This window comes from Saccopteryx bilineata, chromosome 5 (genome assembly GCF_036850765.1).
Source record: "Saccopteryx bilineata isolate mSacBil1 chromosome 5, mSacBil1_pri_phased_curated, whole genome shotgun sequence".
In the NCBI taxonomy this organism is placed as follows: Eukaryota; Metazoa; Chordata; class Mammalia; order Chiroptera; family Emballonuridae; genus Saccopteryx; species Saccopteryx bilineata.
In genome coordinates this window covers 70,178,750-70,204,537 of record NC_089494.1, presented here as the reverse complement: position 1 = coordinate 70,204,537, position 25,788 = coordinate 70,178,750, and the positions used below count along the sequence as shown (strand labels likewise).

General features: G+C 35.2%; 1 protein-coding gene across 1 annotated transcript in view; it reads right to left on the bottom strand.

The window, feature by feature from the left end:
* Window positions 1–25,788, bottom strand: part of SCN7A (sodium voltage-gated channel alpha subunit 7) — a 98,954-nt gene that overhangs the window by 66,896 nt on the left and 6,270 nt on the right. Inside the window, exons 2-6 of the mRNA XM_066233918.1 lie at window positions 10,892–11,136; window positions 7,204–7,315; window positions 6,754–6,844; window positions 5,111–5,239; window positions 2,314–2,405 (exon numbers count right to left, since the gene is read on the bottom strand). Of these exons, the coding sequence (XP_066090015.1) occupies window positions 2,314–2,405; window positions 5,111–5,239; window positions 6,754–6,844; window positions 7,204–7,315; window positions 10,892–11,136 (669 nt within the window). The remainder of the gene's footprint in view (window positions 1–2,313; window positions 2,406–5,110; window positions 5,240–6,753; window positions 6,845–7,203; window positions 7,316–10,891; window positions 11,137–25,788) is intronic.

Below are 25,788 nucleotides of genomic sequence, written 5' to 3'. Positions count from 1 at the left end.
CTGACAATTTATCCAAATTAATTTAGATTTTAATTTTAAGATCACCGGATTTTTCTAAGGTTGGTATCTATTTCAAAGTTTTTCAAACCACAAACAAAGTATGTTTCTAGTTTAAAAGTGATCCACATATGTCCATGCCACAATTTCTAATTTATATATTTCATATTCTGTTTTGCAACCTACTAACAACGATAATTTGGCATTTATTCTCTATTGAAATGATTTCAGAGTTTATTGTGATTACTTGTGGTGGTAAATTGTCATTGTGTTGAATATTTTATTTTTATACTTTTGTTTTTCAGCAGATACTCAGGAAAGACACACATGTAAAATTTCAGAACTCTTGCGTGGTTGATATCTTTCCTTTGAGTTCACACATGAATGACAGAATTCTTGTCATAATGGCCTTGCTTACATTCTGCCCTAGATCTGAAACTCCACTGTCCTCATAAGAGGTCTAAAGATACCCCTTCCACAGGCTTTTTCTTTGCTTCTTTTTGCTTACAGGGGTTTTATAATTCTTTTATAAGTCTATATTAATTTTTTGCCTGGTATACATGAATCTTTTCCATTTGTGATTAAGGTCTTTCTCAATTTAAGCGATTAAAAAAATTCTAGTCTCCTTTTGAATTATGTGTCTTTTCTATTTATTCTGCTCTCTTTTTTAGGATTACCAATTTTCCATAAAATGAAACTTAGTTTCTTTTCTTTATTAACCCACTCAAGTTTTGCTTTTCCTGTATTAACATAAAACTTCTCTAGTTTTTCTTTACAAAAGTGGTTTTTTATACTCTACCATAATGCTATTACAGATAACACTATATTTTGCTGCTTCTATTGCCAACAAATATTAACCAATGTCATTATAATTTTATTTTTTAGTTTTAACAGTATTTTTATTTGTCAGTTTATAATCCCATTTTCATTCTCTGCTGGAAAGAGTCTAGGCTTTCTTCTACTGGGATTACAAAACATGATTTCTTATGCTTGCTCCTATTTCTTAGAACACTTTTATAAAGGAAAAAAAAGAATTATTTTTATTATCTTAAATAGTATGTTTCTCTTTCTGTGTTGAAAAATATTTTTATACATTTTATATTGCTGCTTATGCTTTAATTATTTTCTCCCTTGAGAAATAGAATAGATCCTAGCAGCCAGTGTATTCTCAACTCAATTGTGTGTATTCCTCTTGTAATAACTTGGATTCACTTGGTTTCCTCTATGATCCTTGCCTCTGATCTTAAGATGAAGATGCAGCTGATGCAATTTTATATTCTAGTAACTTGCAGAGACCAATAGAGGAGCTAAGACTGTGACAATTCTTACTAGGACAACTCTCACTGGTTTTTTCACTGGGTTTGGGGAAAACTGCCATGCCACAACCATATTAATTAAACAGCTTTTTTGAGATATAATTGACAAACCACACAATTCACTCATTTAATGAATACAATTTAATGTCTTAGTATATCCAGACACTTACACATTCTTCACTATACTCCACAATTTTTTGCTCTTTTGCCAGCCTGGATTCCAAGTGCATATTATGCATATGTTTGGCATTCTTCACGGTGTCTTAGTGGACAAAAGTTGCCTCTAGATCTTACTCTTGTATTATTACACATGTCCTTGGGCTTATTGATCAATTTCACAATATTCTAACTCATAGCAGCCAAAAAAAATCTTTGAGTGGAGTTGTTCTTATCTGATTGCTTTAATTTATTCCAAATAACAAATTAAAAACTGTTGGTGGTCTCCTTTAGAATATCTTCAGGAATGAGAGTTATAAATTAGTCCTCAGCATCTTCCAACAATGTTGTTATAATTCTTTTTATTAGAACCTCCTCGAACTTTGTGGCATACGGAATGCACCCTATCCAAGTACTCAGAAAAAGGGAATTTATCTAATTTCATATTACTTTATTCATTTCATCTGATTTTTTAGATGCAATAAGAAAAGGCAGATTAGATATCAGTCTAGACTTCTAACTCTTTCAAAAGTCTAAAGATAATTTTATAAGTTCATATTTAAGATATAAAAATAAAAAATAATACAAAAATAAAAATATTTTTGATTGATCCCTAAATTTTATAATTAATGAACACATTTCAAATAAATAAGTCAAATTTGATATTTTTTCTTGCCTTTTCTGTAGTGACTGAAATAAATTTAAAGATCAGATAATTCATTGATTTCAGAGCTTAAATAGTATTCAATTTTATATTTTTCCAAAAAATACCAGAGAAATTAAAATGAATATATGGGAACACATAAAACAAAATATAGAAAAAGAACTCAATGCCATTTCTTACCTTGGTTTAAAGGAATAATTTTCAAAATTCTCAAATTTCTTATAATTCTAAATATTGGAATGTAGTTTAGAGGTACATACAGTGTTAGATACCTGTGGAAATAAGTTAAAGTTATTTAGAAGTCGTATTGAGATTATGCTACTTATCTTTGGCTTTTTAGAGTCTTTGAAATATTTTTAAAACCAAATATCCAAACATTTTTCTTGCTCTCATTACTCCAGTTTGAAAAATAGTTTTATTATTGATTAGAAGATAAAGATTGCCACAACATGCAAAGTAGCCAGGTAAATATTAATCCACAAAGTATGAGACTTTATAAAACTTTGACACTGTGAATACTCTTAATTACATATATCATGTTCAAAAATATCTTGTTACCAAACAAATAAAAATATAATTAAAACTAAAAAGCAGCTTGACTTGGTGGTGGCACAGTGGATAGAGTGTCAGCCTGGGATGCTGAGGTCACAGGTTTAAAACCCTGAGATCACCGGCTTGAACACAAGCTGATCCAGCTTGAGTGGAGGCTAACCAGCTTGAGAGTGGGGTCACTGGCTTGAGCGTGGTATTAAAGGCATGACCCCATGGTCATTGGCTTGAGCCCAAAGGTCACTGACTGGAAGCCCAAGATAGCTAGCTTGAGCAAAGGGTCACTGGCTCAGCTGGAGCTTCTCAGTCAAGGCACATTTGAGAAAGCAATCAATTAACAACTGAGGTGTCCCAACAAAGAATTGATACTTCTCATCTCTCTTCCTGTCTGTCTATCCCTGTCTATCCCCCTGTCTCTCTCATGCAAAAACAAACAAAAAACAAACAAATAAAAAACCTAAAAATAAAAAATGAAGAATAGTTTTAAAAAATTAAAACCATGTTTTTTTAAAGGAATGAGTTTCAGTTTAATGATTTAAACATTTATGGTGATTTTGATGATGGTAACAATGACGATGTGATAGTGGTGATTTTCACAATGACAATGGTAATGGTGACGGAAGCAGAAGGCATCGTGCATAGTGGTGAAGGGCACAGAACCTGCAGCCAGAATGTCTGTGTAGAAACCCAGGCTCCACTATGTACTATCTGGGTGACATGGAAATATTACTTAATCTTTCTTACCTTACTTTCCTAAGAAATAAAGTGGAGATAATAATACTTCCTTATTTTGAGGCTTTTCTGTGCAGATCAAATGAGGTAATATATGTCAAGTGCATAGAAAAGCACCTAGCACATGCTAAGGGATATCTAAGTATTAGCTGTGTTAGCTAAGTGTTTGCTGACAGCAACAGCAAAAATAATGATAGTAATAGTAGAAGTAGTAGTGATAATAATTGCAATGTTTTTAGCTACCATTTTTTGATTGCTTACAATCAAACAGACAGTATTTATTCAGCTTTAAAAAGATTAAAAAATTTTTTTTACCCCAAATCTATAAACAGAATAGTTTTTTAAAAAAAATTTTTTTTAGCGAGATAGAGACTATGAGATAGAAAGACAGAGAGAGGGACGGACAGTTAAGAAGGCAGAGAGATGAGAAGTATCAATTCTTTGTTGTGTCACCTGAGTTGTTCAGTGATTGCTTTCTCATCTTGCCTTGACCAGGGGCTACAACTGATCCAGTGACTCCTTGCTCAAGCCAGCAACCTTGGGATCAAGCCAATGACCATGGGGTCATGTCTGTGATCCACAATCAAGCCAGCAACCCTGCGTTCAAGCTGGTGAGCCCATACTCAAACTGGATGAGCCTGCGCTCAAGCTGGAGACCTTGGAGTTTTCAACCTGAATCCTCTGGATCCCAATCTGATGCCTATCCACTGTGCCACCACCTGGTCAGCCAGTATTTTAAATTTCTTTAACAGGGTGTTTAACATCAGTGATCATTTACTCAGCCACAAAGCCAAGTACATTAAACAGATACAATGAAAAACTAAATACATATGTAGATCATTATAATTCAGTGTAATACACTAAGAAATGTAAAAAATGTATGTGTGAGTGTTTTTAAAATATCTTACTTAGAAATCTAATATATTTACTTGTCTTAAGAAATATAGCTAAATAGATTTGAGACTGAACCAAATATGTTAAGATCCTCTTCTAAGTATCCAGAGAACTTTCTGCTCATAAAAACACAAAACAGGCCCTGGCCAGTTGGCTCAGTGGCAGAGTGTCGGCCTGGCGTGCATAAGTCCCGGGTTCGATTCCCGGCCAGGGCCCACAGGAGAAGCGCCCATCTGCTTCTCCACCCCTCCCCCTCTCCTTCCTCTCTGTCTCTCTCTTCCCCTCCCGCAGCGAGGCTCCATTGGAGCAAAGATGGCCCGGGCGCTGGGGATGGCTCCTTGGCCTCTGCCCCAGGAGCTAGAGTGGCTCTGGTCGCAACAGAGCGACGCCCTGGATGGGCAGAGCATCGCCCCCTGGTGGGCAGAGCGTCGCCCCCTGGTGGGCGTGCCAGGTGGATCCTGGTTGGGCGCATGCGGGAGTCTGTCTGACTGTCTCTCCCCGTTTCCAGCTTCAGAAAAATTAAAAAAAAAGAAAAAAGCCTTTAAAAGCAAAAATTCAAACCTCTATTGTATTTGTTTTATAAACATAGATAATATCCCATTCCTTTCATTTGAACTGAATATTCTGAGACCTAGTTCAGTTTGAGCTTTCTGAGTGAACTCAACTACAACTATCAATATAATTTATGAAATATTCTTTATTCACAAAATTTGTTCAGGCACAAAGGTTTATCATCTTCAATTTTTTAATCAAAAGCCTTTGTTTAGCAAGGTATTATGATGTTCACAACTTAAATACTCACTCAATCAAAGTTACAGTGAAATCAAGACAGTTCCACAGATCACCAAAGAAATAAAAAGGTCCTGTCCAGATGCCTTTTGCAATCAGTTTTACAAATATTTCAAATGTGTAAACTCCAAGCAAAGAGATCCTGCAGAAAAAAATATATAATATATATATTAAAACTGAAAATAATTGTCAGTTATGAAATACAATGTTTATGATAACTATCTGGCAATCAATCAACCAGAGAGCCAATCAATCAACCAGACAACAATCAAAAAAGTATTTGCGTTTAGAACCAAAGGACAGAGCTTTTAGATAAGGATCCTAGGGAGACCTTGGTCTCCAGGCATTAACCATAAATTTTGACTACCAGTTTTTCAACAAGTCCTAGCCCAGGGTTATAGTCTTTATATATATTTAGATAAATAATGAAAATATCAAATATCAAAATTATTTCACAATATTTAAATGAATTGTAAAGGAGCTTAAAGAACAAACTTTATTATATGTATATATAAATATTTTAATGATGAATCAGTATTATATTTACTTTCCAAAGTGATCTAGTTTTAAAACAGAATTAAACTTGAGAGGTAACATCAAGAAAGCCTTCATCTCTAGAAAATTTAATGGGCCTTTCCATCATTATAAGCTAACACAAATCAAACTACTCACACCCCCAAGTAAGAGGAAAGACATAGAATAGTAAGAAAAAAATTTTCTTAAATAATGAAAAAATAAATAAAGTTACTTGAGTTTGAAGCAAATCAGGTGTGGGATTGCAATAGTAAAGAAAATCTGAGGCACTGAAATATTATATTAATCATTAGTAATTAACTTTAAAATAAAACCACATTTGTGTGATATCATAGGCACAAACATATAGCTAAATACTCAAACATTTACATAATTTTAACCTAATAGGTTAAGGAAAAAAGAAAGCGTAGAAAAACATTAAAGTGATTAATTGATATACATGTATATTTGTTTCTATTTGGAAAATTCATTAATCATAGTATCTGTACAAGTATTATATTATGTACAATGAATATTATATATAAGATAAATATTACATTGTACAATGATATAGTACAGGGGTCCCCAAACTACGGCCCGCGGGGACCATTTATCCGGCCCCCGCCACACTTCCGGAAGGGGCACCTCTTTCATTGGTGGTCAGTGAGAGAGCACAGGATGCATCCTGTGTGCTGTATGTGGTGGCGCTACAAAGCGCAGCGATGAGGGACGCACGCGTCAGTGCTCCAGAAGTGCGTCATATCACTTGTTATGGCTAGCAGTGACAAATATGGAACCAGACACTGACCATCTCATTAGCCAAAAGCAGGCCCATAGTTCCCATTGAAATACCGGTCAGTTTGTTGATTTAAATTTACCTGTTCTTTATTTTAAATATTGTATTTGTTCCTGTTTTGTTTTCTTACTTTAAAATAAGATATGTGTAGTGTGCTTAGGGATTTGTTCATAGTTTTTTTATAGTCCGGCCCTCCAACGGTCTGAGGGACAGTGAACTGGCCCCCTGTGTAAAAAGTTTGGGGACCCCTGATATAGTATTTAGTTTATAATTTACTGTACTGCCTCATGTTAAATACAAAATATAATCTTATATAAAATTATATATATTGAAATTATATAACTTACTGTAATTCTGGCCACCATTTTGGCAAATTACGCAGGCACATAAATGTACAATCAGTCAGGACAGTAATTAAAATTAATAGTTGAAAAAGGGTAGGTTATAGTCAAGGAATAATAAATAATAATACTGGAAATACATGTTTCTAAAATTGTTTATATAGTATATATGCATATAAGATAAAATAGTTTCTTAAATTATCAAAATATATATATTATTCATATCAAAAGACAATGAAGATTAAGATTTATTAACCTTTATTACTGTTGTGTGTACTTAAAAATATATTTTAATATATTTTCAGATATGGAACACTTAGTACAGGTATAATCCAGACTTTAATATGACTTAAAATAAGATATCAATTCAAAAGAGAAAAAGACTGCAGCAATATTACTTGAATAAAATAGTTACATTGATATTCGTATATACTAAAGCCACTAGAAAAGGATATGGATGTATCAAAACCTTAATAGTTGTTTTTCTAAATACATTGAAAGGAGACAGTGTACACCAGGTGGCATGAAATCTGAAAATTGTTCTCTTTTTATTTAATACCACATAAGTCTGTAAGGAAGAAAAAAACATCGAGTGAAATTAGAACTATGAACTCTAATCTAACTAGATATGCAATATATACTGACAATGGTAATTTCAGTCATGAACTCTAACAGTTATATTTTTATCTTGTGATATTCGTTTGCAGACAAACTCAATGGTAGGATTTTTTCGAAACCTCTTTTCATTGATATTTAGGCTTATCTATCACTAGCGTTTTGTTTGTTTTGTTTTGTTGCTAGTGTTCTACCTGAGAAAGCCATTTGCCACACACCAACCCTCGGGTCTTCCCCTGTAACTAAAATAGGAAGAGAGGTATATATTAATGGCTCATGGAGATGTATTTAAACATACCAAAATTCAATGAATACAAAAAAAATAGCTAATTTTATTTCAAAGCAAATGAGATGTGGAATTATAATGGTAAAAATGACCTAAATGCACTGAAATATTATCATTAGAAATTATATAAGGCATAAAACCCCACTTGTTTATCATTGTCATAATACACATTTATATCATGTAATAATAATATGTTGATATACAAAAGTATTAAAACCAAAAGTAATTAAAGATAAAAAATTTTATGAGTCATATACATATATACATTTATATATGTATATATGTGTGTGAATCTACAATATATACATATAAACAATGAAAGTGTGCAAGTGTGTACACTTCTGTATATACACCTTTACAATAATACATATCAATTTGGAAAATTCATTTATTGTGGTGTGTATAAATATATTATATATACTGAATATTATATATATTATAATAGTTGGTAACATATGGCATATAATACAATGTACTATAATATACTAATATGACATATATTAAAATAATCTCTTGCCTGACTTGTGGTGGCACAGTGGCTAAAGCATCAACCTGGAATGCTAAGGTCGTTGGTTCAAAACCCTGGGCTTGCCTGGTCAAGGCACATATGGGAATTGATGCTTCCTGCTCCCTGCCCCAACCCCATCTCTCTCTCTCTCTCCTCTCTAAAATGAATAAATAAAATCTTTAAAAATTAATAATAATACTCTCTTACAGGGTTGGGCAAAAGTAGGTTTACAGTTATTTGTATGGAAAATAAAACAATAGTTAAGAAATAATAATATACAAATAAACCATTTTGTATACAACTGTAAACTTACTTTGGCCAAACCCTATATATTATAGTATTATATTTTATATTTTATAATATATAATTATACAGAGGTACATATGGTGACTATACATTGATATTTATATTTGTATAAATATATATTTGTCACTGTTTATGAAAGCATTTCTGAATGGAAACCTTTTCCAACATACGATCTGTGGACATTTGGCCTGTATTCTAGATATTTTCACTATTTCCATTTTAAATGCAACAAGGAAATTTTAAAAGCCCCCCAAACTAAATCAGATTATTTAAAATGTGCTTTCTATGTATTTTCCAGAACAATCTCAAACTTCACAGAAGATGGATGTGCACCCAGCTTATGTGTCACTGTGAAGCAATGAACAATTCCAGTTATATTTTCCAGTTAATGTTTAAGTGCTCAAATTGCTTATTTAATTTTAGAATCATTAACTTAAATACCATCATTAATAGAATAAAGTTAACATAAATAAAAATTTTAATAACTGTGTCATTAATAACTATTTTTATACTAAACTATGTTGCAGTTTTGACTTGTTTTATTTATCAAAATCCTTGGTTTTTTCTTCAAGTAACAAACTTGATTTGTTTACCACTTCTCTATATGCTACAAAGTGTTCAGATCTCTGCTATGTTAGAGTTACCTCTAAGGTAATTTTTATATTTAAGTATAGCAAAAGCTCAAAGCAGAGATAATTGAGAGCTTACATTTTCACTAAATAGTCTCAAGATTGTACAGGTGTTTATTATTAAGATTATATAGCCTGACCAAGTGGTGGCGCAGTAAATAGAGCATCAGACTGGAACATGGAGGACTCAGGTTTGAAACCCTGAGGTCGCCAGCTTGAGCGCAGGCTCATCTGGTTTGAGCAAGGCTCACCAGCTTGAGTCCAAGGTCGCTGGCTTGAACAAGGGGTCACTCACTCTGCTATAGCACCCCCCAGTCAAGGCGCATATGAGAAAGTAATCAATGAACAACTAAGGTGCCACAATGAAAAAATTGATGCTTCTCATCTTTCTTTCTTCTTGTCTCTCTGTCCCTATTTGTCCCTGTCTCTGTATTTCTCTGACTGTCACAAATAAAAAAAAAATGTATAATGTCCATGGAGGTTACCACAAATACCAGAGTCTTTTGTTACTATCTATACTTATACTGTAAAATATCAACATTCTTTCACCAGGCAAAGATTCAAAAGAGTTGTGATCATGCAAAATGACCATTTTGCCTTCCATTCAGAGTTTTGATTCAATTCTATTTGCCCAGTTGTTAATATCTATGAATGCTCTACAAGAATATCAAATTACATTGGTCCACAATGGGGTTAATCCTCATCTCCCCCAAACTTGACTGTTTTTTATAGTTGTTGCATTTTTCTCAGCACCGCCATTCTTTCACACCAAAAACCTTGGCCTTATTATTCAGTCTTTAAATCCTGCTGATATTTCTCCAGTTTTTACCTCTCCCTTTCCTCTGACGCACTCCTACAATCCAGGCCATGGAACATCAGGCCTGGATTACTCTTTCTCTCTTATTTCATTTTTCTCATTTTTTCTGACTCAATCTCTTCCATGCAATAGTAATTTATAAATCTTCATATTAACTTTACTTAACTATTGCATCTATCATATCTGGCTTTTGGCTGCCACATTAAATTCATGTTACTATCACCCTTATTTTATCTATTTCCCAGAATTTGCAGAACAGTTGCCATGGTTCCAGTTCTATCACCTCCCTGTTTCCTCCCTATTACAGAATTAATCTCTGATCTTTCTTGTTTGTAGATTTTCCCTTTGTCCTTTTAAAATCTGAAATGACCTGTAAACTATAACTCATATTCTATCTCTTTAACAAAAATTCTTCCAGCTGTTTTAGTCCACACAGATTCTCAGCCTTTTCTAAACATAACTGTTCTTATTTTTATCATTTTTGTGCTTGTTCTTTGATGGTTCAAATAGTTACCAGATTCCAAAACTTATACTGGAGATAAGGTAGAATGTGATTGTATGAATAATAAAAAGGATAAATAAAATATAGGTTGGCTTCCTAACTACTGGGCTAGATCATCAAGCTAAACATGTGAAAAAGTGTACATAATATAGAAATTTCATATTATAGTTATTTTAAAATTGATAATCTTTAGTAGCCAACCGTCATATTCTCATAAAACAAATCACTATAATAAGACATAACAGTATAACCTATTACAATGTAAAGTGACCCCCAATAAACTAACCAGCCAGATAAAAAGTAAATTTTGATAAAAATATCAAATATGTATGAGATTTCTCACATAGTTTTATGTAACTTAAATTTACTTGTTAATTTATTCTTCATTCTCCTTTTATCATCCTATTTCAATTATATTTTTCGTATGTCTGAGAAATAAAATAATAAAAATGTAGTCACAATAAATCCAATTAATCCTTACATTTTGATCCTGGTAGTACGGGTCCATATCTTCCAAGGGCTCTGACACCAATCCTTGAGGAATATTTCCATAAACAAATGGAAGCTCTTTTCCAACTTCCAAGTCAGTGTCTGGCTTTAAATCTTCGTCTTCTTCATGTTCCTCCTTGTGTTTTTTAGCAATATACTGTTCTATAAGTTTAAGAGATTGTCTGGTGAAGGGAACAAGGCCCTTAGGTACTGGGGAAGTCATTTTCAATTTTGCACCTGCAAGAAATGTATTTGCTTTAGTTCTATATAAAATTTGGTAATACTGTATAAAGAAAAATTTTAAATTACAAATGTTTAGGCTATAAATAAAAGATAACAGTAAACTGAGTACATGGGTCCAGAAAAAATTCCTGAGTTTTGTAGAAGTCTGAGTTGTTAAATTAGGTTTTGTTATATGATACTTAATATTAGACTTATTTTGTATTTTCATGAGTAATTCATTCTATTCCATTTATTTATCTATTGAATTTTTTTCTTTTACTGAAATCTTTTTTCTACTTTTCCCTTGTAATGAAACAGCTCAAGTGTTGCTAGAGATTTAGCTGTGGAAAGTGGGGACTGAGGAAAATCCAATCAGTTCACTCGCAGCTGCATTTAACCATTGACTAGACTTGTCTTCCCTAAAGGCAGTCTTCATTGTCTCTTGATCCTACTCTTCTTTCACTTTTTTTTAAATTAAATTTATAGGGGTGACAATAGTTAGGAAAATTAGACAGGTTTCAGATACACAACTCTACAACACATCATCTGCACACTGCATTTTGAAAATTTAGAACCCCAGGTCACATCACCTTCCATCACCATTGATTTCCCCTTTACCATCTCTACCTCCCCCACTTTCCTTTCCTTCATGTAATCACCATGCTGTTGTCTTTATAAGTTTCTATTGTTTCGGTTGTATCTACATGAAAAAATTGAAAACATTTATTTGTATGCACCCTCACGTTCCTGGTAGCATTATTTACTCTTTTTTTTTTTTTTTTAATAACTCTGAATACTTCTCTTGGCTCAGTTATCACTTCCAAATTTTAAATCTGATATACCTTAAAATTAACCTTTTCCCTTCTGTTATATCTTTCTTTCTGGTGACTGTATAACTGCATTGGCAAACATATGGTTTTAATTATTGTACAAGGATACTTACGAAGTACATTTCCCAAAACACCATCTTTCCTCCATTATCTATGTAGTAATTTCACCAATGACAGAAACTTAAGTAAAAACAAAATTTGTTTTTTCCCCATGACTAGAATCATTCTATTCCCTCTATCCATTGTAAAAACAAATACAACTAATCATCTTGAAAATTAATCATGAATGTTTCTTTGTCATCTGTTTTTCTGAAGAAAGTAATGTTCTTTCGATTATTTTTCTTATGTATTAAATATGATCAATTGCTTATATATATCTTCATCAAAACAAGTCATCTTTGTAAATGTTTGTCTGGGTTGCAGTAGAAGTCTTTACAGGTTCCCTTGAATTCTAGTCTCTATCTATTTCAAATCATCTTTTTTTTTTTTTTTTTTTAATTTTTCTGAAGCTGGAAACAGGGAGAGACAGTCAGACAGACTCCCGCATGTGCCCAACCGGGATCCGACCGGGATCCACCCGGGATCCACCCGGCACGCCCACCAGGGGCGACGCTCTGCCCACCAGGGGGCAATGCTCTGCCCATCCTGGGCGTCGCCATGTTGCGACCAGAGCCACTCTAGCGCCTGAGGCAGAGGCCACAGAGCCATCCCCAGCGCCCGGGCCATCTTTGCTCCAATGGAGCCTCGGCTGCGGGAGGGGAAGAGAGAGACAGAGAGGAAAGCGCGGCGGAGGGGTGGAGAAGCAAATGGCGCTTCTCCTGTGTGCCCTGGCCGGGAATCAAACCCGGGTCCTCCGCACGCTAGGCCGACGCTCTACCGTATTTCAAATCATCTTAAGGCCACTTAATTTGTCTTCATTAAGTATATATTTTTTGCATCAGTTACCCATTCACAAAAAAAAATATGTTCTTCTGCTGATATTTTTCCAGCCCAATTCTCCCCAAAGTCTACTCAAGTGAGCTTATTTAGTGGCAACTGACTGATTTTCTTTATTCATTCTCCTTAACCCCTTTTTTAATTTTATTGTTGCAATTAAGAATAAGAAATTTTGGGCCCTGGCCGGTTGGCTCAGCGGTGAGCGTCGGCCTGGCGTGCAGGGGACCCAGGTTCGATTCCCGGCCAGGGCACATAGGAGAGGCGCCCATTTGCTTCTCCACCCCCCCCCTTCCTCTCTGTCTCTCTCTTCTCCTCCCACAGCTGAGGCTCCATTGGAGCAAGGATGGCCCGGGCGCTGGGGATGGCTCCTTGGCCTCTGCCCCAGGCGCTAGAGTGGCTCTGGTCGCAGCAGAGTGACGCCCTGGAGGGGCAGAGCATCAACCCCTGGTGGGCAGAGCGTGGCCCCTGGTGGGCGTGCCGGGTGGATCCCGGTCGGGTCGGGCACATGCGGGAGTCTGTCTGACTGTCTCTCCCCGTTTCCAGCTTCAATAGAAAAAAAAAAAAGAATAAGAAATTTTGTACTTGATATGGGGGCATTTTACACATGTATATTTTGTCTCTTATAGGGCTGGCCTTTGCTGAACTCTTTCCATAAGGCTTTCCTAAAGCAGAAATCACACATTTGTACACACATATATTCTGCACTAGAATTCCACACTGCTTGGTGAAACTGAGTTTCATAGTTTAGTCCATTACTTACCTATGAATAGAAAGTAAGAAAAGATATTTAGTTAATCATAATGGAGTACCAGCCATTGTAAATATCAGACTCTTACTGTTAGCTTAAATAAATGGAGTGTGGCAGACAGTTCAATACTTTTCATGGGTTAAGAGTTATGGGCTCTTGTTTTCTTTTAATTCTATCTAAAGTATGGCTTCCTTTGCTTACTTCTTTTTTTTTTATTTAGACAATTAATTTTAACGGGGTGACATTGGTCAACTAGAGTACACAGATTTAGAGAAAACATCTTCACATCATTTGGAAATTTGATTATGTTTTATACCCATCACCCAAAGTCAAAACCTTATATTTGTTTCTCTTTATGCTTTTCCCCTTCCCCTCACACCCCACTGTCTCCTCCCTTCCCCTTCCCCTGGTAACCACTGCTAAGAATGCACATTAAACAATGCCATCTCAGCTTTTCAGTTTAAGTTCCCACCATATGCCTACAACCTCTATCTAAAAAGATGTTAATAAAACGATACTCTTAATTGGTCTAGTTCAACCTATAAATTTATTTCCCCTTAAGTTCAGTCACTTGTGACCAGAGAGAGGAATATTTTCACAATAGCAATAGCTTTTTATGCTTACTTCCTTCAAGAAATTTTATAAGGACAGGGTGTGAAGCAATTTTAAAGAGAGAAATATGGAGTATGACTATTGACATATATCTACCTGAAGCTCTCTTTCCATATTAATGATACAAAAGCTAACAATTGTGCTTCTTAATATTTACTTATTTTCCAAATATCTTGCTTAATATTATGCACACAACTAAGACATTAAAAGCTGGTCAAGAATCATTTGTATATACCAAATGTACATACAAGCATATCTATAGCAACACCTCATTTATCAAACTTTACTGAGAGGAGTCAAAATTCTTTGCATAAATACAGTGTATAAACATAGGCTAAAAACACTGATTTGTTCTTACATGTAAAGTATTCCTTTAAAATATTAAATGTGCTTTCACATTTGAACTCCTGACATGGAGTTCCTTGAATATATATTAAATAGTTTCTTAATGGCTCATGATTATAGGTTAGTATAAACAAAATCATAAATTTTAGAATTAGACCTGCATTTAAATACTAAATTTTTATTAATCAAAAGTCCTAGTCAAGTTACTTAATATTCTTGAACCTTCAGTCATAAAATTGGTATTTTCCTTTAGGTTAAGTAAGGATAAAATAAAATAATATGGGTGAAAATGCTAGTACAGTGACTGGCACCTAATAAATGGAAGTAAATATAAATTTTTATTTGTGATAAGATTTTTTTGTGATAAGAGTTTTATATTTTTGAATGATGGGCCAAACCTAATGTAATAATATATACTGGGAATATATGTATGATTAGGAAATTTGGACCCAAACTTTCCATTAGCTGTACTTCCAAGTACAGTAAAAATGTTTTTGAAGCAGAGAAAACTTCCAAGGGATTCTACTTAACAGTAATTGCAATGTAAATCAATACTGATATGTATCTGCCAAGAAAGCTATATAACCTTTATCTGCATAGGCAGAAGATGGAGAAGGCAGCACTTCTCTATTCTACTGTAATTCATGACCACACCCAAAAGACATGTAAGTAAACTGGAAGGTCTACAAATAGAATCAGAATATTGATTAGATATCAATAAATCATAGCATCTATAGACCACTTAAAAATAAAGTATATATTAAAGTAGAAAAGATAGAATTAAAACATTAATTTTTCCCAAGTATCATATCATAGCCTGAGTTCTATTTCCTCACATGTAAACACTGGAATCCCTAATGTTTGCACAAGGTCATAAAGGTTAAACAAAGCATATACAGAAATGCTGCATGACAGTATTAACTCTGTCAGGGCTAATTCTCTCCCCCAACTCATTTATCCCAGAAGATTTCTTAAGTGATGATTTTAATGTTGAATAAAACTACTCTAGGTTGGTGACCACGTAAATGAATTGATAGTGAGCACTGTCTTCTATAGTATGACAAAGAAATGCAAGTACTTATCAAATGGTACTGGCTTGCATCTGACTTCCAGATGGCTAAAAAAAGATCGTAAATTATTCATCATTATGTCATAATTAGGTAAAAGCATTTCTGTGGGGAATTTGTAAAATAAGATCTAGTCACTATGCTTTCCGGTGAGTGATCTTAATACAGCACACTAAAGCCTGAAAAATATAGAACGATTAATAGTTAATCTATCCATTAGACTGCCTTTCTGAAAAATCGAAAGCTAAAGTAAGTTTTGGCAAGAATTGTATCAAATTCAACTCAGGCTTGGACTCTAACAAGTTATAGTTGCACTAATATTTTATATTGTTGATGAAAGTGCAAGCCATTTATCTTGTATATCAGTTGAAAGTAGCACCAGCATCAGTATAGGGAAAAGAGATGCATTATTATAAAAAAAAAAATCTTCTTAAAACAATTTTCAAGCATTTAAGAATGAGCCAATATTTGTAATAATTAACATAATTATAATTTTGGTCACATTTACTGATTAAATACCATGTGTGAGGCACTGGACTAGAGGTTTTTATTACTTCGTGTTCTCACATATCATTGTTGTGATGACCATTTATAAATGGAGGAAACAAAGACTGATGAGTTTCGTGTCTTTTCCATCATTGTATAGCTAGTTGAGTGGTGAAGATAAATGCTAATCCAGGTGTGTCTAAATCTAAATTTGGGTACCTTTAAAGTATACCACAAATTGCTTAAAAGCTGTAAATTTTTAGACAAGTGCAAATAATTGATACCTCAGTATGGCTACTTTAGAGACATCCAAAAACTAATGGGTTTAATGGGATAATTTAGCCACCAACTTGCATCACTGCGTGGCTGACAAATTCATCAGGCAGGATTGTCTGTAAAATGTTGTCAAAGTCAAATATGTTGTACAATTTTGTAAAATTGAAGAGAAGAATAGTGAGCATTAATTTGTAGTAGAACAGGTGCTGCCTAGCATGATGATCCTCTACATAGATTCAGGGAAATTGCTATTCTATGAATTATGGTGGGAGACCACCTGCAACAGAAGTGAAATATTGGGGTAATGCAGATAATGACTTTTCAAGGGTCTCCTGGGATCTAAGAAGTGACCGCATGAACTTTCCCAAACCAATCAAATGTATCAGCTCAAGATTTCTAATTTAGATTTAATGACAAAAATAAGAAGGGCAGTGGAGAATCCACTTTTACAAGGAAGGCAGAAGCTTCAGCAACAATGTCTGGTGCTATATTTTTGGCAGTTTGAGCTGAAGTATTATTTATGCTCATTGGACTGTTTCTGTCAAATGAAACTGGTTGTAATCTTGGCTTTGACCTAGTCCTTCCTCCCCTCATTGTCTTCTATAGATGCCCAATTTAGGATTATTGAGAGTTGAGTTTAAATCTATCAATGGTTTCATTTCTCCCAGGCTAATTTGTTACTGTCATTAAGCATAATTTGAAGCATTGGTAGGATATAGAATCCACATAAAAAACTTAAGTTTATTTCAAATCAGAGTGGCAAAATAGAGGTTATACAATAATTGATACAAAGAAGTAAGTGGAAAATGCCTCCCCCCTCCACAGCATTTTCACCATCAGTGTGAGTATTCTGTCATTTTACCTTAAATGTAGACCTCATTTTCTATAAAGCCATTGGAGCACAAGAAAGAGCACAAATGAATTTGGTTTTATTTTTTCTTTACAGGCAACTTGAAGTTTGGGCATTTTCAGACTTCTAGTTATGCTGATAATGTGGGTTTTGTGTAGTTTTGTTTTGTTTGTTTTTTGTATTGTATTGTGTGTGAAGCATATGTAGGGAGGTTCAAAATTGGGCAGTTCCCATTATTCTTAGCTTCATGCATGTTTTACTTTTTTTAATTTTTAAGTGAGAAGTGAGGAGGCAGAGAGACTGGCTCCTGGATGTATGCCAACCGGGATCCACCTGGCAAGCTCCCTTAGGGAGATGCTCTGCCTGTCTGGGGCCGTTGCTCCATTGCTCAGCAACTGAGGTATTTTAGTGCCTGAGCCGAGACCATGGTGCCATCCTCAGTGCCTGGTGTCAACTTGCTCAAATGAGCCAGCTGGAGGGGGTGAGAGAGAGAGAGAGAAAGAGAGAGAAAGAGAGAAGGAGGAGGGGAAAGGGTGGAGAAGCAGATGGTCGCCTCTCTTGTGTGCCTTGAACAGGAATTGAACCTGGGATTTCCACATGGCAGACCAATGCTCTACCACTGAGCAGCCAACCAGCCAGGGCCCACTCCATGCACTTCTAATACCAAATAAAATTTTGATGACTGAATGATTTAAATGCAAAAAAAAATTTAAATTTAAAAACCCAAATAAAATTCATAAAACTTAAATAAATGACTTTGTATTAATTTAAAATGGAAGTCCTAGTTTAATGAAGCAAAATGATGGCTGACATGTGAGGAAATGAGTACAGTGGCACCTTGACACATGAGTTTAATTCGTTCCATGGCCAAGCTCATGACTCAATTTGCTCCTGTGTCAAATCAAATTTCCCCATTTAAGTTAATAGGAATGCAATTAATCCATTCTGGCCCCCAAAAACTACACAAATTTTTTTGTTTTATAAGCTTTTAAGTAAGAAAATGTACTTTGAAAATGTACTTTATAAATAAAAAATACATACATATATATATATATATATACACACACACACACACACACATAATAAGAGAAAATGTAAAGAAATAAACTGGTTTATGAAGTGTATTTACCTTCCAGGTAAGGCGAAGATGCTGGTGGAGGGGGAGGAGACTGGAGGAGGAAGTTATCATTTTGTGCACTATCACTTAACATAACTTACTCTATACACTACATTTAATTTCAAAATTTAACTTACACACTATGTATGATATCAACCTTTATTGCTAAACTTAATGGCTATATTTTTACTTTGCTTAATCATCACTGTATGGCTTCTTTCTCCTTCCCCTTGTCCTTTTCTGCTCTTTTCAAAACTTTTTGTCATAAAAACCCTCCTCCAGCAACATTAGCATAATAATAGCCCTTTCAAAGCAGAAAGGTAATTAGCAATTTCACAGACAGCTGCCCAGTGCCATTTTTAACAATAAAAGTGAGCAAATGCAGAAAATACAAATTTTACAAATTCATTTGCCCAACAATCATCATTTTCTTCACTGACTTTAGGCTTTTTCGCCACACTTTCCTTGCTTTCACTTAGAGGCCAAAAGTTTTTCAACAAAAACTTTTCCATGGAAGTTTTTTTTCCTCCCTTTCAGAATGTTCATTTCATCAGGCTATCTAGTGGAGGGTGGCAGAAGCTCGTGGTTCAAATATCCACTCGTGACTTAAAGCAAAAAACCCCACAAGTGACTGCTTGTCTCTCAAATTGCTTATAATTTAAAGTGTTCGTGTGTCAAGGTACCACTGTAGTATAATATAAACTTTTCTGGCAATATGAATTGGTCCATCTTTTTTCAGAAGGAAATCTGACACTAGTTCTCTAAAATAAAACACAACACCTTACACTAGCAATTTGAGCTATACAAACTTTTCCAATGAGTACACCTCAAAGCAATTAATGTGCACAATATTCAGAATTGTATTTTTATTTAATCTATTAGGGTGACACTGATTAATAAAATTACATAGATTTTAAGTGTACAATCCTTTGATACATCACTTGTATATTGTATTGTGTGTGCAACACCCAAAGTCAAATCTTCTTCCATAACCATAGATTGGACTCCCTTTACTCTTTACTATCCTCCCTCCTCCCCCCAGAGTTGTATTTTAATGGCTAAGAACAGAAACAGTGACCAGGTTTCTCAGGTGCATCTGCTAAAAATATATTATAAAGTACATTCTTATAAGGGAATAATATTAATTTTTATGCTTCTGTAACCTTATGGATTTTTTAAAGTATATGTGTATGGAATTATTTAAAAAAAAGAATCAGGTATTTACTTTGAAAATGATGTGCTTAACATCTTTACAAATTAATACGTAACCTAATAGTTGGTTCTTAACTATGTACATTGACCACAGGTTTTGACAGTGAGGTCTCTGAGATCTCGACTATAGTACTTGCATACCATATAGACACTATGGACTATGAGGGAAGTATCAGTTTAGAGATTTGAAGAGGAAGAGATAATGTTTCATATTTTGGGGGTTTGACATACATCTATAATATTCAAAACTAAAACCTCATATATTAATTGGACATATGAATGTGGAGCTTAGTAAATATAATTAAGCTGTATTTGTCTATACACATATATAAGTATTGTGTATATATGTATGTATATGTCACATAGTATACTATTGTATAATTAAATGAATATATAAATAAGTAAAACCAACGGAACACAAAAGATGTGTATTTGCAAAATGTGTGAAATTTTTTATAGGATGATTTTAAGGACACTCACTAAAAAACATCTACATATCATTTAATATTTATAATGAAAAAAGTTTAGAAAGCAAGTCGTTTTATATATCATCGCTAATAAATGTTTTAAGCCACATGAGTCAAATAGTAATAAGAAATATTACTGTTAAAATACTGAAAGCACTTAAAGAAAAATGGCATATTGTATATGCAATATACAAGAAACAATAAGAAGAATGGTTACTGGCTTCTCATCACAATAAAACAAATACCAGAAGATGGTGTAACAATATCTTTAAAGAAAAAAATGTGAAACTAGAATTTCACATACAGCAAAAGTATCCTTCAAGAATGAAAACTGAATAAAGATATTTTCAGATGTAAATTTAGACCTTCAAGAAAAAATAAAGTGAAAGAGAAACAAGAAATGTATGGGAAAATATAAAGCATAATTACCAAAAAACTGGAAGCAGCCCAGGTAACCATCAAGAGAATAGACAGAAAAATAAAAAAAAAATGTGATTTACTTATATAACAAAACTCAATTCAGCAATAACAAACTACTAATACACATAAAAATGACTGAGCTCAAAAGCATTATGCTGAGTGAAAGGAGCCTTAACCCAAAGATCACAGACTACATGCTTCACTCTTTGTGAAATGCTGGAACACAGAGAGAACATCCAGGAGTGCATTGGGCACTAACTGGGAGGGGTGATGGAATTCTCTGGGGTAGTGGTAATGTTCAGTTTGCTAGAGGTTTGGAGCACACAGGTGTATAGATTTGTAAAAACTGATATGTTTATAAAAAATGATACCCTTAAGGTTTATGCATTTTACTTTGTTTTACCTTTCAAAAAACCCATAAGCAAATATTGAATTCTAGTTCACTATTGATTCACAACGTATTTATGGGTGAGGTCTACTAATGTTCATGACTTATTTCAAAAGACATCAAAAATAAAACGAATTAATGAATAGTTTGAGGAATACATACCTATAAATGTGATCAAGTAAATACTATAAAATGACACTTGAAGAGTCTAAGTGTTGTTTGGGTGTTTCCTGTGCAGTTTTGTGTGCTTTTGCATATGTTTGAATCAGTTTATAATATATATTTGAAAAAATCTAGTGCCATAACCAATATATTTGACTTGAATTATCTGGATTCAAATCTGGACATTAGGATTTATTTATTTATTTATTTATTATTTATTTATTTATTTATTTATTTATTTATTGTATTTTTCTGAAGCTGCAAACGGGGAGAGACAGTCAGACAGACTCCCTCCCGCATGCGCCCGACCAGGATCCACCCAGCACGCCCACCAGGGGCCCACCAGGGGGCGATGCTCTGCCCCTCCGGGGCGTAGCTCTGCTGAGACCAGAGCCACTCTAGCGCCTGGGGCAGAGGCCAAGGAGCCATCCCCAGCGCCCGGGCCATCTTTGCTCCAATGGAGCCTCGGCTGCGGGAGGGGAAGAGAGAGACAGAGAGGAAGGAGGGGGGAGGGGGGAGAAGCAAATGGGCGCTTCTCCTATGTGCCCTGGCCAGGAATCGAACCCGGGTCCCCCGCACGCCAGGCCGACGCTCTACCGCTGAGCCAACCAGCCAGGGCCACATTAGGACTTTTTAACTGTGACCATAAGCGAGGCCCCTAACCTCTCCATGGCTCAGATTCCTTAGCTGTAAAATAGGGAACAATGAGAGGACTTACCTCATAGTGTGACCTGGGAGCACAGAATGAGTTAATAAGTATACATCATCTAGAAGGTGGCTGTTAGGTAAGATGTGCTCACTGAATACTAACTGTTACTATTTTAAAGCACAGTATTTTTATGTTTAACCATCTTTTAAATAAAAATTACTGCTTTATTTTCCAGAATTTATAAAGAGTATACGTACACTTAATATAATTTCTTCCTAATAAATCAAAGTAATAAAATTCAATTACAACCAACTACAATACTGTGCCATCGCTAAATGATTTTTAAAAGAGTTCTGGTTTTTACATTTTTCTCCTGCTGTATTTATTTGTCTCTCTTTTATCACCAGACTTCTAGGTGTTTTAGAGTTGCTTGCTTCTATTGGAAAAAAATATCAACCACACTATAAAAGTTTTAAATCTTAATAAATCTCCCTCTTCTCTAACTCCAAGTCCCATTATTTTCTTGTCCTGAGATATAGCCCAAAGAGTTGATAAATAGGGCAGAGCTTATGTTTATTTAGCTTCCAAGATTCCAGTCACATCAAGAATAAATTGATGATATTTCTTTTTAGTATAACTATAATCCAAAACATTGCAACTATTACCTGATGATTTAAAGTCCCAAAGGCAGAATTATTTCTAGATGGAAAGACTGAATGACAGGCAACCAGCTGGAGAGACCTAACATCTAGTAGCAAATAGCCAGGCACTTCTGTGATTATGCAATGTCTAGTCTCCAAAACTGGCTCAGATTTCATTTTATTTATTACATAATTAATGTACATGCTTAGATTCTCCTCATATTTGCATCTCTTTACTCTAGTACAGTTATCACTTTTTTTATTTCAATTCTTCTTTTTGCCCCTGAGTTTGCTTTGCTCTTTCCTGACTAAAATGACTTTTGGTTTATAGCTCTTGTTTTTATATTCTTTGCAATTATGTTCTGTCTGCAGTTCAGCCAGCTTTGGCTAAGGCTCCTTAACATGTGTGCCTGACCTAGGACTGACTCACCCTTGATTGATGTTCTGAGCTTCTTTGTGCCTTTGGATTTCCTGACTGCTCAACTCTACCCTTCCTTAGTTCCCTTGTCCTAACTCCACTCGGTTACCTTAGCACACATTATTGAAATATACTTTCTTGCAGAAAGAAGTTGCGAACAAATAAGTCTCTCAGAAAACATATGTATTTACATACATACATATATGATCATCAGTACTTAATTTAATTCTATATTTTAACATTTTAATGTCAGGTATATTTTAAAAAGTGAGCTCTAGTTTTCCTCAAAAGATTGTTCTTGCCATTTGATATGTCATGTAGAGCAATATGTTGAACCATGGTGTTTGCTTTTGACATTAATTTATTTGACATTTATGAAACATATACTTCTTAAGTGCTGTGCACTATACCAGGCAGAAGTCCTAAAAATATTAACAAAATATAATCACTGAATTTAGGGACAATGGGAGGACTTATAAACAACTAATAACCAGGTCATCTTGGTCATCTCTAAAATTATTTTAAGAGCAAAATTGACTGAAATTAAAATCATCTTCAACAATGGTGGACCTATGGATTCTACAGAGTGTGTCAAATTTTCTAATAATCTGATAATACTTAATGCCTCTCTTCTTGCAGTAGGGAGCAATCTAGGACACTAAGCTTCAGAATGACACAATCTATATACACAGCAGGATTAGAAGCCCCTATCCCATGTCAGATAACAAAGTCTCCCTTTCTGCATCTGAATGCAGATTTGTTAAATATTGTGAATAGAAGCAACTCCTAGTGGCAGTTAAAACACCAGGAATGGACATAGATCACTGGGGATAAAATCCCAAAGAGGATCTCCTGACTCACTAACAAATGCCACCCTGACAGTGATAAAGACGATAGAAAGAAAGGCTACTAGGGACACAAAAGTAAAGCTGATTCTGCCTTAAATATTTGTACTTGAATCTTCCAGGGCAATAAAGGTTTTTGTTCCCTACCAGTGAGTCTGGGAAAGTGATCTATCTCCAGATTCTAAACCACTCAATGTCTCCTGTTTCTCCAGATGTTCCTCAGACCTCCCCTTTGGAAAATTGGCCTCTAGGGTTTTGAATTACCCCTTGTTACTCCAACAAAGCAAACAAGTTGTAGAGGAGCCAAGATCTTCCTAGAATTGTATTTCTGGTGAACCCAGTATATCAGATCCTTGACCAAAAATTCCTGGCCAGAAGCCACATCAGGGATCAACAAATGAAAAAAAGTAACATTTGTCACTTCCCAATGGATTGCATGGAAGTTTTGTCATTCTACCAGATTCTACAACTTGTCTTCAATCCTGAAGCCCTTGATAAAACTGGCTCTTTGAAGATGCAAGACTTGATCTCAATTTCTGTTCAATAAAATCCATAACTGGAACTTAACTTGAGGTCTTGAAGACCATTCACAACCAGCTGACCTCCCTGAGCATATTCGTAATCTGCAGCAAGACTCTTGAATTTCTCTTAACCTTCACTGTTGCCCAGCTTCTGAGTAGTGGAGATAAACTCACAGATTCACAAACCATGCACTAAATCTGTGACCAAATGAAAGAGTTCTGAACCAGTTTTCATACAAGGCAAACTATAATCTTCTAGCACCTAGTCTGGCTCTGGGTTAGCTTGAGATATGTACAAAATCTTCAACAATAGGCCCTGGCCGGTTGGCTCAGTGGTAGAGCGTCGGCCTGGCATGCAGAAGTCCCGGGTTCGATTCCCAGCCAGGGCACACAAGAGAAGCACCCATCTGCTTCTCCACCCCTCCCCCTCTCCTTCTTCTCTGTCTCTCTCTTCCCCTCCCGCAGCCAAGGCTCCATTGGATCAAAGATGGTCCGGGCACTGGGGATGGCTCCTTGGCCTCTGCCCCAGGCGCTAGAGTAACTCTGGTTGCAACAGAGCGACGCCCCGGAGGGGCAGAGCATCGCCCCCTGGTTGGCGTGCCGGGTGGATCCCGGTCGGGTGCATGGGGGAGTCTGTCTGACTGTCTATCCCCGTTTCCAGCTTCAGAAAAATACAAAAATAAATAAATAAATAAATAAATAAATAAATAAACAAAATCTTCAACAATATATCAGACTCTGGAAGGCTGACAAGGTGTCATAGTGTCCAATCTGCACTTCACAAACCTGGGGGCATTTCAAAGGACAAAGGTGAGAGACTGATGGCCCCTGGTCCAAACCTTGTCATTGAGTTGTAGGGAAAGAAAATCCTCTCATTGCAGCTGATTCGAATTATTCCAGCCCTTGACTACCTATTAGAAATCCCCTGGTGTTAATATTGAAAATCTAGAAGCAAGCAGCCAACCCAAACAATTTTAGAATATGTTGGGCTGAGGCCCCTTGAGATGAAAGTAATGCAGCCTGTTAGACAGAAATATTCCTTTGGATAATAGCCAAGCTTCATCCTACCACCTTTAAAAAGCAAGCAGAGACACTGTTATATTTTCTTTAATTGTTTTTTCTCATCTGATACCCTAAGTATGAGAGATGAATCACATGCTGGAATTGCTGAGGCAAATACCTGCTTTAGAACATCACTGCTCCAGAAGATCCACGTTCTTTTCACCTCTTTGGTACATTCTCTACTGTAGCTTGAGAATTTCCTCCTTCTCTGGGGGCTTGCTTAACAATGACCTTACCAGATACTACCATTCTGCTACAGAGATCCTGGTACAGAAGAGCTCTAAAGTTTGAAATAAAAGAAATGCTACTGGGACATCCACCTTTTCCTGTTGTTCTCTCAGAGATAACAATCCTCTTTTTCCTTCCACTCTTTCCTCTGTTTCTAACACATTCAATCTCATATTTAACTGGTGTGATTAGAAGTCATGGGTTCGGGAGATAGTTTGAGTTTATGATGTTGTTAAGAACTAATGATTAATGGCATTCTCCTTCCTTTTCAAAAACATCCTGAGTTGGAGGATGAATAACATGGCCACCCAATCAGTGCACCAATGCTTGGCCTCTGTGCAGCTTAGTTCCCAGGAAAGAGGAGGGGTCATAGCATGCTATATCAAC